At 42.5% G+C, this 13,315-nt stretch overlaps 1 protein-coding gene across 1 annotated transcript in view; it reads right to left on the reverse strand.

Annotated features, from left to right (window-relative positions):
- Positions 1-13,315, reverse strand: part of Sycp2l (synaptonemal complex protein 2 like) — a 68,341-nt gene that overhangs the window by 6,946 nt on the left and 48,080 nt on the right. The window contains exons 26-29 of the mRNA XM_070023323.1: positions 8,510-8,579; positions 3,692-3,769; positions 2,319-2,419; positions 1-92 (exon numbers count right to left, since the gene is read on the reverse strand). Coding sequence (XP_069879424.1) covers positions 1-92; positions 2,319-2,419; positions 3,692-3,769; positions 8,510-8,579 — 341 coding nt within the window. The remainder of the gene's footprint in view (positions 93-2,318; positions 2,420-3,691; positions 3,770-8,509; positions 8,580-13,315) is intronic.

A 13,315-nucleotide genomic window follows, 5' to 3' on the forward strand; every position in this document is an offset into this window, starting at 1 on the left:
CTGCACAGGAATATCTGGTCTAAAAGTTTGATTAGGCAATCAGGTGCTTTCTTTGCCTTTTCTGAATGAGGTGGAGTCATTCTGTGCCTAAGCTAAAAGATATGAAAAAAAATAAAATGATCATATTTGGGTAAGACATGACTACAACACTGAGTTGCATTGCATTAAAGCTGATCACCAGCTCCACAATATTCATGACAAACATTACAGCTAAGGAACAGTACGTTGTTCTATGTTCCTTTTAGATATTACCTAGGGTTTGGGTGTTTTTGTTTTTGTTTTTGTTTTTTGTCAGTTATGTGGGTTGAACTCAGGGCCTGGGCACTGTTTCTGAGCTTTTTTGCTCAAGACTAACAACCACTTTGAGCCACAGTGCCACTTCCAGTTTTCTGGTGTTAATTAAAGAGTCTCATGGCCTTTCCTGCCCAAGCTGGCTTTGAACCACGATTCTCAGATCTCAGCCTCCTGGGTAGCTAGTATTATAGGAGTAAGCCACAGCACCCAGTCTAGGTTTTATATTACAGAGGTCAAGAGAAAATAGAGAATATACATCATGCTACCCATATACATATTGAACACTATGGACACATTTCCATCGTAAAACTGGTTCATATTGGTATGGCAGAAAAATAAGACTTTAAAACTTTCTTCCAAGGTAACTCAATCAATGTTGGCTAGGGTAAGATATTTTTCTCAAAGGTGCTAATATGTACGTCATTAGGGACTTGCAAATAACAAGACAAAAATGGAGGCACTTGAAATGGCCATGTTCATCTTGTAAACAAGGCTCTGAGGCACCTTATAGGCTCCATGTTTCTAAGGGTGTCCTTCTACAACTGACACCCACCACATCTGCCACCTCCTACCCTGAGTCCTGTCCTCCACACCTGACCCAAGGTCTTTTCCTCTGTCCCTACTCCTTGTCTGTTACTGTGACCAAAACTTTGCTTCCTGGTGGTCCTGCCATCTTAGAATGCTACCAATGAAACCAACTGGAGCAATCCATCAAGGGACAAAACTAGGATGGTAGAAAAAAAACAAATATACCTTCTAAAGACTCAAGAGCATCTTCATGTACAAGGATTACGGTACAACTAATATAGGAATTTCCCATTTCAAACTCATAATGAGTTAATTTTTCTTTCTTTTTCCTTGCCTACCTCCAACCTTATGTATTTATTTTGTGTATACCTGTACTGGGACATGAACTCAGGGCCTGGGTTCTGTCCTTAGCTTTTATCCCTCAAAGCTAGTGCTGTACCTTCTCTTCTGGATTCTTGGTGGTCAATTTGAGATAAGAGTATCACAGACTTTCCTGTCTGAGTTGGCTTCAAATCATGATCCTCAGATCTCAGCTTCCTGAGTAGCTAGGATTACAAGACTGAGTCACTGGTGCCTGACCCTAACCAGCTTCGATGAGGTATAACTGGCAAAAAGAAAGTGTTCATATTCAAGGGCTACACATGATATTGTATCATACATACACATTGTAAAATGGTAACTGAAATGGTTACCATCACCACACATAGTTACCTTCATATTATATTAAAGATCTACTGACTTCTCAGACATTGAGTGCAGGTTATTGTTAGCCATGTCTCCATGCTCTGCTTACTCATTGTATGGCTGAAAGTGTGTACCCTTTAACCTACTTCCCCCTACTTCCCTCATGCTTCTGAGCCCTGCTCACTACTAGTCTTTTTGCTACTTCTAATCCAAGTTTTTTAGAGTAAAAAGAGAGAGAGAGAGAGAGGGAGGGAGGGAGAGAGAGAGAGAGAGAGGGAGAGAGGGAGGGAGGGAGGGAGGGAGGGAGGGAGGGAGGGAGGGAGGGAAGGAGGGAGGGAAGCTAGGCACCAGTGGCCCATCCCTGTAATCCTAGCTACTCAGGGTGCTTAGATCTGAGGATCATAGTCTGAAGCCAGTCCAAGAAGGAAAATCCTTGAGACTCTTATCTCCAATAAACCACAAAAAGCTGGGTGTGGCACTGTGGCTCCAGGGGTAGAGTGCTAGCCTTGGAAAAAAGCAGCTCAGGGACAGCACCCAGGTCCAGAATTTAAGCCCCTGGACCTGGGGGGGGGGGGGAGGTGAGAGGGTTAAAAAAAAGTAATAGAGGGGTGACTTTTATTGAAATACTTTATATGCACATGTGGAAATATCATGATGAAACTCCTTTGTGCAATGACTATACACTATTTTTTAAAAGAGAGAATCAAGGATCCCAAGGGGGGGAAATCGAGATCATGCAGTATTTGCCTGGATCATTTGATTCCCCACACCCCTTCTGGGTTCCTAGTGAGCTTCTTTCTTCATTTTATTACCTCGTGTCTTTTTTTCATTTCCCTAGTGAAGTTTTCCAGGGCTGTTACAAAAGCAGAACCATTCAAATCCTCTGGCTCTTCTGAGGACGAAGGAAAAATGCCTAGTAAATAACAGAAATAAAATTTTTAAAAAACAACAACTAAAACTGTGTTTGAAGTAGACAAGCTTGGTCCATCTGCTGGTTGGAGGATGGAACAATCTGTCAGAAGCCCTAGTACACCCCACTAGCTGCCTAGACCTCACCCTGGAGCAACACTGACAGCAACGGTTATAAGCAGTATTCTTAAAAACAATGGTTAGAGCATGCCAGTAGTGATAAGTTGGGATAGCAGATTCATTCTAGGTGTTGGTTTCACAAGGGTTTATGAGGTATCTGTTCTAAATGTTTTTCATCCATCTGATGATTTTGTTCCTTATCAAAACCACGTGACTGGGGGGGGGCGGGAAATGATGGAAGGGGTGACACTCATCAGGATGCATTGCACTCACAAACTGACATACTGAATTGAAAACCCTTTTGCATGACTAGTTAAATAGAATAAAAAATTAATTTATAAAAAATCAAACGTGAATTAGAAGCTGCCAGGGTCCACATTGGACACAGAAACCATGTCACTTGCACAAATTCACACCAACAGTGGCAGGCTTTGAACCCAGGACATGAACCTACCGCTGTGTGGCGCCTCTAGACTCCAAATTTATCTTTCTCAAAACATGTGATGCCATTCATGCAGGCCAGCCCCACACATACACCAATTTTTTTTTTTTTTTTTTTGGATCTGGTCGTGGGGCCTGAACTCTGGGCCTGGGCGCTGTCCCTCAGCTCTTCAGCTCAAGGCTAGCACTCTACCACTTGAGCCATAGCACCACTTCCGGCTTTTTTTCTTTTTGCTTATGTGGTGCTGAGGACTCGAACCCAGGGCCTCATGCATGCAAGGCAAGCGCTCTACCACTGAGCCACTTTCCCAGCCCCTACATACACAAATTTTAAATCATTCTCTTTACTTGATATAGCTTAAATAAGTATAAATGAATTTAATTGATATCATGAGTCAATTTAATTGGTATGGACTAATTTAATTAGCATGGATTTAGTCAATAGCCATCAGATAAGCAGAGCAAGACCCACAGCTTTGCAATGCTTAGGCCTTGAAGGTGGCCACAAAGAAAAGGGGCAGCCACGCAGATGTCAGCGTGGGAGGCTGACTTCTTTTATCTACAACTTGTGCAACAATTTGCTTTCCTCTTAAGGAACAAAAGGCTCCATTTGAAGGCCTTCCCAGCCACATGACCTGCAGGATGTAACTCCCTTGCAATTCACAGAGGCATATTGCACGCAGATATGTCTAACAGTGGGGGGATGTGAAGTTACCTTCCAAATCGGGGGATCCTGGAGCCTCTTCTTCCAATCTTGACTGCTTTGGCTTAGCCAAACTCCCATCTGGCATGTATAAAAGCAAACAGCACACTGGTGCCTTTTATCCCAAATTTATCTTGTCCTCTTTTCACACCTTGACATTCTACAAGCGGATCTCATCCCTTGTCTGTTACAAATTACTAAGCAGAGCCTAAATAGAAAAGCTGATTTTACACACACACACACACACACACACACACACACACATATCTGCTGATGCTTGAAGTAGTTTCTACAGGGATAAGCAACCATTTGATGAGCTGGAACATTCTGCTTAGCAAAGTACAGACAGACTTGATAAACGTAGTGTTCTTAAAAAGCAGTAACCATAGGCTTTAAAAAATATTTTCAGGACTTTACAACTTTGGTGCGGGGGGCGGGGGGGGGGAGAACTGGGTGGGGAGGCGGGGGGAGGCTGGGAAGGGATGTGGATGGGAAGGGTAAACAAAATGTACTCATTATCTTGCCCATGTAATTGTAACCCCTCTGTATAGTATGTTCACAAAAAATAAAAAAATAAAGAATTATATCATAATTGTCCAAAAAGAAATGTATTCTTTACCTGACATGGAGCCATAGCAACCCTGTATATCATCTTTATAATAACAATTAAACATAAAATAAATAAATGAAGCTCCTAAAAAAAATATTTTCAGGGCACCCAGCTAAATTGCAGAGTATCACTGGGACTTGAACTCAGGACCCTGAACTCTCATTACATTTTTTTTAACTCTCACCTGTTTTGTTTTTGTTTTTGCTCACAGCTGGCACTCTACCAGATGAACCACACTACCAGTTCCAGCTTTTTGCTGGTTAACTGGAGATCAGAATCTCACAGATTTGTCTGTTCTGGGCTGGCTTTGAACTGTGATGCTCAGATCTCAGCCTCTTGAGTTGCTAGGAAAACAGGTGTGAGCAATGAGTGAACGGCTTCTGTCTTCACATATCATCGAGTAACCACTGTTTCCTCATAAAGTCCTGGGATGTGATTTCTATCATTCGCTCAGTGGGAATGTTGGTGTGAGTGTGGGGAGCTGTGAGATGCGGTTGGCAGACAGTGGAGGAGCAGAGGGCAGATGCTGTTCCTTCACTCTGTTCCTGCTGCCCTGCTCTCCTTCAGGTCACCAACTAGCTGAAGCACATTCTCAAGACCTACGGACTTCGGGGTTCCTTCTGATCGGGGCATTTCCCCCATACAACTGCACTAAAGCTTTCTTTGGACACGAACCTAAATTTTCAATACAGTACCCATTTCTTTCTTTCTTTCTTTCTTTTTTTCTTTTTGGTCAATCACAGGGCTTGAACTCAGGGCCCCTGGGCACTGTCTCTGAACTTTTTCACTCAAGGCTAGCCTGGAGATGGAGATTCTGGAGCATATAGAACCCTTCTTTGGGGGCTGGGAAGGTGGCTCAGTGGTAGAGCGCTTGCCTTGCATGCCTGAGGCCCTGGGTTCGATTCCTCAGCACCACATAAGCAAAATGCAAAGAAAAGCCTGAAGTGGCGCTGTGGCTCAAGTGGTAGAGTGCTAGCCTTGAGCTGAACAGCTGAGGGACAGCGCCCAGGCCCAGAGTTCAGGCCCCATGACCAGACCCAAAAATAAATAAATAACCATTCTTTGAAGCACACTGAAGCACAATGCTTGTATTACTCCCACTGCACTAAAGGCCTGGCTCTTCAAAGAAAAGAGACCTCCTCCACAGGAGCAAGAACTATATCAGGAGAGGATGTGAGTCCTACATGGTGTCACTGACTTGTTTGTTTCCAAAGTAACACATGGGTAGGCAAGGGGAGGGCTCCACAATTAAAACAGCTTTATTTGCATAATGGTTCCAAGGAAATGTGGTCAGTGTATGCATTCTCTTCTGCTCTGAACGAAATCCCAGCCCTCTCCCTCACCCCATCTCCACGTTCTTTCACTCTGACTCATCACAGACCTGCAGATTTTTTTTTGTATGCTTCTTTTAGGTAGCAATTTCTCAACATTCTCACACAAGGGCTAAAACTCCCAGGTGCCATGGCTAATGCCTGGCATCCTAACTGCTTAGGAGACTGAGATCTGAGGACGGTGCTTTGAAGGCAGCCTAGGCTCGTACCACCAATTACCAAAAAGCTAGAAGTAGAGATGTGGCTCAAGTGGCAGAGCACCAATCTTGACTCAAAAGCTAAGGCACAATGTCCAGGCCCTGAGTTCAAGCCCCAGTACTGGCACAAACAAAATAGAGGGGGCTAACGCTATATAAACCACCTTAAAAAGTAAACAGAGTAGCCATACAAGTGGTCACAGAGAATGCTAGCTCTGAGTGTGTGCTGGGAGGATCTTACTTCCTCAAGAACTCGGCTTTTTTTCAGTTCCATTCAACATTTTGCCACCCAGAGAACTCTGCACTTACCTGGCCTACTGGGCACAAGTTTAATGAAAAGTTACACATTACATTTTGCAACTCTTACTTCCCTAAAAGCCACTTTTAAGGACAGGACCAATCCTATAGTTAATAAGCAAGGGTCCTAAGTTAGGGCATTTTAAAATCTTGTTTTGAAGTGACACCTTGTGGCATAGAATGATAAAGGCCAACAGTGTGTGACAAGCCAGAATAGAGTTCTTTATCAAAAGATCTTAGGGGGAAAAAAAAAACTATACTAAGCGAAGGGCGCCAGAGCGTGGTTTCCCTCATTTGTGGTAGCTAGAATGTGCCTATAAATCTGAAAGTAAACACACTGGGTGGTAAGCAAGGTGTTACCAATGAATTAACTGAAGGATAAGCAAGGTGTTACCAATGAATTAACTGAAGGGTAATGGACTCTAGAGACAGCATAAATAGTAGAATTTTTTTTTAAGACTAAGTCAAAACCCAACAAAATAAGTATCAGGAAATGGGTACTTGCAAAGGGGGAATGGAGGGCTGAGAGGAGAGGGGAAGAAGAATGAAGGGGGAAGTAGGGAGAATTCAGGCAAGAACTTATTGTATATACCACAGAATTGAGAACTGTAAGGGAAAGGGGAGGCCAAAGACGGGAGGTGTTAAAGTGACACCTTATACACATAAACTGATTTGTTAAATTGCAAAAAATTCAATATACAACCTAAAAGTAAGATAAGCCAGGGAAGGGGAAGGTTGGGAAGGGTAGATGGGACTATTGAAAGGGATGATATTGATTCAAGATGCACTGTATTCATAAACTGCTTCAGTGAATGGCAACTCCTTTGTACACTAATATAATCTATATTATACATTATATTGTTATATATTATATAAAATATAAATATGTAAATATATAATATTTATATATTATGAACTTAATAATACTAGAATCCAAGAAGCAGAAAAAAGCATAATAAAATTGTTGAAAGCAAAAAGAAAAAGATCTTCGATATGATAGGAAGAGCTCTTTCCTAATGCCAATGTCTTTTTTTTATTCTACCAATGTTTCTTAAGAACTGATAACATACAAAATACCCTTTTTATGGATTGGAGCATATAAATATGTAAGCCATTTGACCATAAATATTTATGTGTGACTATAACTTTTTTCAAGTATGGAATTCTGCTGAGGTTTATGATTTAATATTAAGGTTTTATAGATTTCTTAGCTTCATTCTCAGCAATTACTGCATTCTCTCTGCCAAGCTCTGGACTTGATACTCATGGGCCAGAATGAAACAAAGGACCTATCTACCTGACTTCTACCAGATTCTAGAGGCCTTTCTACAAAGGTAGGTGAGAATAAAATGCAAAATTGTAAGTTGTCCTAAGTTAACTTGACTTTCTGGGAGCACCACACATAAAAATTCCACAGTGAACAGGAAAACATGATTTTGGCATTTAATTAATGCTGTTGTTAAGAGTCTGCAGCACTTTTGAAATGTTTTAGGATCTCTGCTTCTGGGAATAAGAGGGTGCTAGAGGTTGAAACCAGATCTTCTGCATCATAAACATGAAATCCAATACTGATGGAGTTACCAGCTCAAAATATTTTCAAGGTAATTGCCTTTTTACAGCAGAAATTACTCAAACATCTTTTGAACAATAGCTGAATTTTTTTCCTGGTTACCTATCCTGCCTGCCGCTTCTGGGATGTTTTTTTTGTTTTTGTTTTTGGGTCCAGTCGTGGGGCCTAAACTCTGGGCCTGGGCGCTGTCCCTCAGCTCTTCAGCTCAAGGGTAGTGCTCTACCACTTGAGCCACAGCGCCACTTCCAGCTTTTTTTTCTGCTTATGTGGTGCTGAGGAATCGAACCCAGGGCTACGTGCATGCAAGGCAAGCGCTCTACCACTGAGCCACCTTCCCAGCCCCTGGGATGTTTATTGGTTTCTTAATGATAAATTTGTAGCAACCACCCAAAGCCTGGCCTCAATTTTTAAAATTCTGCATTTTAAAATGTTCAATATCAGCCAAGCATTGGTGGCTCATGCCTACTAATCCTAGCTACTCAGGAGGCTGAGATTTGAGGATCACAGTTTGTAGTCAGACCAGGCAGACAAATCCAAGATATTCTTATCTCCAATTAACCAGCAAAATGTCAGAAGTGGAGCTATGGCTCAAGTAGTTGAGCACTAGCCGTAAGCAAAAGAGCTAAGATTCTGGTTCCTGATTGGATGGAACTCTCATTTGTCCTCTCAGCCTCCATGAACATTTAGAGATGATAAGCAGCTCACGCTGATGTGATGGTCTAGTGACAATCACTATGCAGAGTGATTTTTATTGGCTGTAATGTAACCTGAATAATGGCCCAGATTAATTCTTTGTTCCACAAAAGGAGCTTATCATTTTCTCACCTCTGTCTTCCAAGTTTTGCAGCTTATGTTTTAAAGCAGTGTTTTCCACTAATGAATCTTGGTTCACAATCTGAAACATACATATATATATATATATATATATATATAAAATTACCATGTATATGCACATATATACACATAGAATACACACACATATACACACACGTACCTAATTACAAATTGAGAAGTGGTGCTAGATTATGTTTTAAAAAGAGTAAGCCAAGCTGTTGTTCAGGGGGTTCCACCTGTAATTGTAGTTACTCATGCCAAGATATAAAAGTTCATGAGCTGGGTACCAACGGCTCATTCACCTGCAATCTTAGCTACTCACAGGGCTGAGATCTAAAGATCACAGTTTGAAGCCATCCCAGGCAGCAAAGTCCATGAGACTCCTATCTTCAATTAACCCTCAAAAAGCTGGAAGTAGAGCTGTGGCTCAAGTGGTAGAGAACTAGCCTTGAGCAATAAAAGCTTAGGGACAGCAACCAGGCCCTAGATTCAAGCCCCAAGACTGGCACATACACAAAGAAAAAGTTCATGAGACTTTATCCAACCAATGGCTGGGTGTTGTGCATTTGAAAGCATAATGGTTGGGTGCAGTGGCACATGCCTGCCATCCCAGTGATGAAGAGTAGCACAAGTAAGAGAATTCAGGCTGGATCAGGCATAAAGTGAGACCTTATCTTGAAAATAATCAACACAAAGAGAGACTGATAGAGTGGCTTAACTACAAATGTGCCTGAGTAACTGCAAGGCCCTGGGTTCAAATCCCAGTACTTCTGCGGGGGGGGGGGAGCAGGCAGGGTTAGAAGGTAGATTCAAACTGTACATCATTTGAGGAGAGTCAGGGTGACAAAGGAGATTTGATATTCTGAAGAAAAGAGAAAGAGAGAGAAAGAAAGAGAGAGAGAAAGAGAGAGAGAACATTGGGAATCACAGAGAAAATATGGAGACACAGAGGCAACAGAGAAAAGCAGCAAATAGATTAAAACACTGTCCCCAGCTTCCTGGAATAAACTAAAGATACAATCATGAGGTAAACCAGAAGGTCCTGGTGACAGACTGGTTGCAAGGTAGGTAATTCCTTCCCATCTCCCACAAGTCTTAAATGAACATGGGGCTTTGTGGAGTCATCAGATGTTCTAGCATGGAAGAAAGACATTCTGTCACTGCCCACATCTAAGTGTTATAGCAAGACACCATCTGCAAAGAGGGTCTCTTGTTTGAGATTGTTAGCACGAGGGCTAAAAACAAGGAGCCTTGAGATGATCTGCCATAATGTCTGAGTGGTAGCTAGCCAGGAGATGTGGTCATGGAAGGGAAAGTCTAATGTGGTCCCCCAGAGGACTCTAAATGTGTGAGGGAACACCAGCAGTTAAGAACATGGTGGCAGAGTTCATGCTCTCCCTGGTGAGGAGCAAATACAATCCTCTGAGAGTTGTGATCAAAGCAAAGCCCTGAGCTGTGGCTGCAAGTGGTGTTCAGCCTCCAGAGCCTGCCTACTGGCTGCACGTGTTAGCTGCTACAAGGGACTGAAGCCCCGAGCACAAACCCTCTGATTGCTGCCACATCCACAGCTTCCTCCCCCAGGCCACACAGGGAGGTGAACTGTTGGGTCACTGCTGAGAAGAATAAGGCTCACCTCTAGAAACTGCATCCAAGCATATTTGCTGACAGGTAGGACTGAGTATACTAAGGCCATACCATCTGAATCATGACATATTCTAAGCCTTCTATCCCTTACAGGGGCTAAACAAGGTCTACCAGCCCTAAGACCAGCAGGCAGAGTATCTGTTAGTTCTCACCCTACCTGGGCACAACTCAGTGCCCTCTGACACAGAGACAAATGCAGGCTCAGAGTAAAATGATAGGAAAAGGCTTTCTACACAAATAGAGCCCCAAAGCATATGCTCATATGTTCATATCTAACAAAGCAGACTTCAAACAAAAATTTAGTCCTGAGAGAGAAGGTCACTTCATATGGATAAAAGAAATGATCTATCAAGAGAATATAACAATTGTAAACACATATGCATGGAATGTTGGTGCTCCAACTTTAATAAAGAAACACTACTGATATAAAAACATAGAGAGAAAAAAAGAGAGAAAAAATAAAAATAAAAACATAGAGAGACCCAAGACAATAATAGAGACTTCAATACCTCCCTATCATTGATAGATACATAATCCAGATGAAAATATCCACAAAGAAACTTCAGAATTCAATGACACTTTAGATCCAATGGACTCAACAAGCATCTGAAGACGGATCACTGCCACAGAATACACATTCTTTTCAGCCACCCATGGAACTTTCTCCAGAATGGATTATATACCAGAACACAAAGCAAGTTTTAACAAATACAAGAATATAGGTGTATTTTTTTATATTTTATCATGATGAGTAATGTTAAAGCCCAATAACAACAGAAAATATTCAAACAGCTGGAGAATGAGTATCAGTAGGTTATTAAACAATTAAGGACAGGGCCAGTCACCGGTGGCTCACACCAGAGCTGTGGTTTAAGTGGTAGAGCACTAGCTTTGAACACAAAAGCTCAGGGACAACTCCCTGACCCTGAGTTAAAGATCCAGGACTGGCACACACACAGACACACAGACACATACACACACACACACACAAACACACACACACACACACACACACACACACACACACACACACACACACACACACACACACACACACACACACACACACACACACACACACACACACACACACACACACACACACACACACACACACACACACACACACAAAAGCAAAGTAGGGAAAAGATATATGTGACTGATAAAAGTGTAACGGGCCAGGCTTGGGGGCTCACACCTGTAATCCTCGCTACTCAGGAGGCTGAGATCTGAGGATCACAATTGAAAGCCAGCCCGGGCAGGAAAATCCATGAAACTCTTTTTTTTTTTTTTTTTTGCCGGTCATGAGGCCTGAACTCTGGGCCTGGACGCTGTCTCTCAGCTCTTCAGCTCAAGGCTAGCACTTTACCACTGGAGCCACAGCACCACTTCCGGCTTTTTCTGTTTATGTGGTGCTGAGGAATCGAACCCAGGGCCTCATGCTTGCAAGGCAAGCGCTCTACCACTGAGCTACCTTCCCAGCCCCTGTGAAACTCTTATATCCAACAAACCACCAGAAAACCGGAAGTGGGAAGTGGTGCTGTGGCTCAAGTGGTAGAGCACTTGCCTTGAGTTGAAAGCTGAGGGACAGCGCTCAGGCTCAGAGTTCAAGCCCCACAACCAACAAAAAGAAAAAAGAAAGAAAAAGAAAGAAGGACAGAAATCAGAATTGAAGTCTAGAGTTGAAATGAAAAGGAAACCACAACTTAGCCTTTGAGATACAACAACGGAAGTGCTAAGAGGGAAGATTACAGTTATCAGGTAACATTTGTGTTCTAAAGAAAGGAATAGAAGTTGGCGCTGGTGGCTCATGCCTGTAATCCTAGTTACTGAGGAGGCTGAGATCTGAGGATCACGGTTCAAAGCCAGCCCAGGCAAGGAAAGTCTGTGAGACATTTATCTCCAATAAACCACTAGAAAACCGGAAGTGGCGCTGTGGCTCAAGAGGTATAGCGCTCGCAGGGACAGCGCCCAAGCCCAGAGAGTTCAAGCCCCATGACCAACCAAAAAGAAAGAAAGAAAGGAATAGAAGGAATATACCCCAACATAATTCATACTTTACATGAAAAGCCTCTTGACAATATCATATTAATTAAATGGGGGAAAATGAAGCCATCATCTTTAAAATCAAATACTAGAAAAGTGTGTCCATTTTGTCCACTCTCATTCAATATAGTGCTTGAATTCTTAGCCAGAGCAATAAGGCAAGAGAAAGAAATAAAAAGTACACAAACAAAAAGGAAGAACTTAGACAGGTACCATTGGCTCATACCACTAATACTTGCTATTCAGGAGGCTGAGATCTGAGGATTGTGGTTTTAAGCCAGCAAGGACAGAAAAGTGTGTGAGACTCTTCTCCCCAATTAACCATCAAAGAGCCAGAAATAGAGCTGTGGCTTCAACAGTAGAGTGCCAACCTTGAGCAAAATACTCAGGGACAGTGCCCAGACCCCAAGTGTAAGTTCCAAGGAAAGGAGAGGGAGAGGGAAAGGGAGAGAGAGAGAGAGGGAGTGAGAAAGAGACTAAATAGTGATATTATCCAATATTTAAAGACTATAAAGAATCTGCTAAAAGGCTAAGTACAGTGGCTCTCACCTGTATCTCAAGATAAAGCAAGCCCAGCCAAAGTCAGCAGTAAGATCTCATCTCTGCCAATGAGTTGATGGTATACACTATGGTCACAGCTATAGGGGAGGGCACAAGAAGGAGGACAGTGGTTTGAGGCTGGAGCAAGAGGGTGGAGAACACAGGACTTTCTCATAAACTAAAGAAAAATGAAGGTGGGGAGCGTGGCTGAGGGGGAGAGAACATGCCCAGCAAGCACAACACTATAAGTTCAAATCTAATATCACTGGGGGCAGGAGTAGAATTCACCAACAAAGCTGGTTCAAAACTGTGACCCTAGCTATTCACCAGGCTGAGAGCTAAGGATCACAGTTCAAAATGGCCTGGGCAGGAAAGTTCATGAGTCTCTTATTCCAAGGAACAACCAAAAGACCAGAAGTGGAATAGGGCTCAGGTGGTAGAGGGCTGGTCTTGAGCCAAGTGTCCAGACCCTGAATTCAAGTTCCAGTACACAAAGTGTCTTAGATTTATAAGCTTTCATTAATATGGCAGAACACAGTCAACAAATGCAAATCAGTTTTTCCTTAT

The sequence above is a fragment of the Dipodomys merriami genome, unplaced genomic scaffold, assembly GCF_024711535.1.
Source record: "Dipodomys merriami isolate MVZ:Mamm:240054 unplaced genomic scaffold, mDipMer1.0.p SCAF_16, whole genome shotgun sequence".
In the NCBI taxonomy this organism is placed as follows: Eukaryota; Metazoa; Chordata; class Mammalia; order Rodentia; family Heteromyidae; genus Dipodomys; species Dipodomys merriami.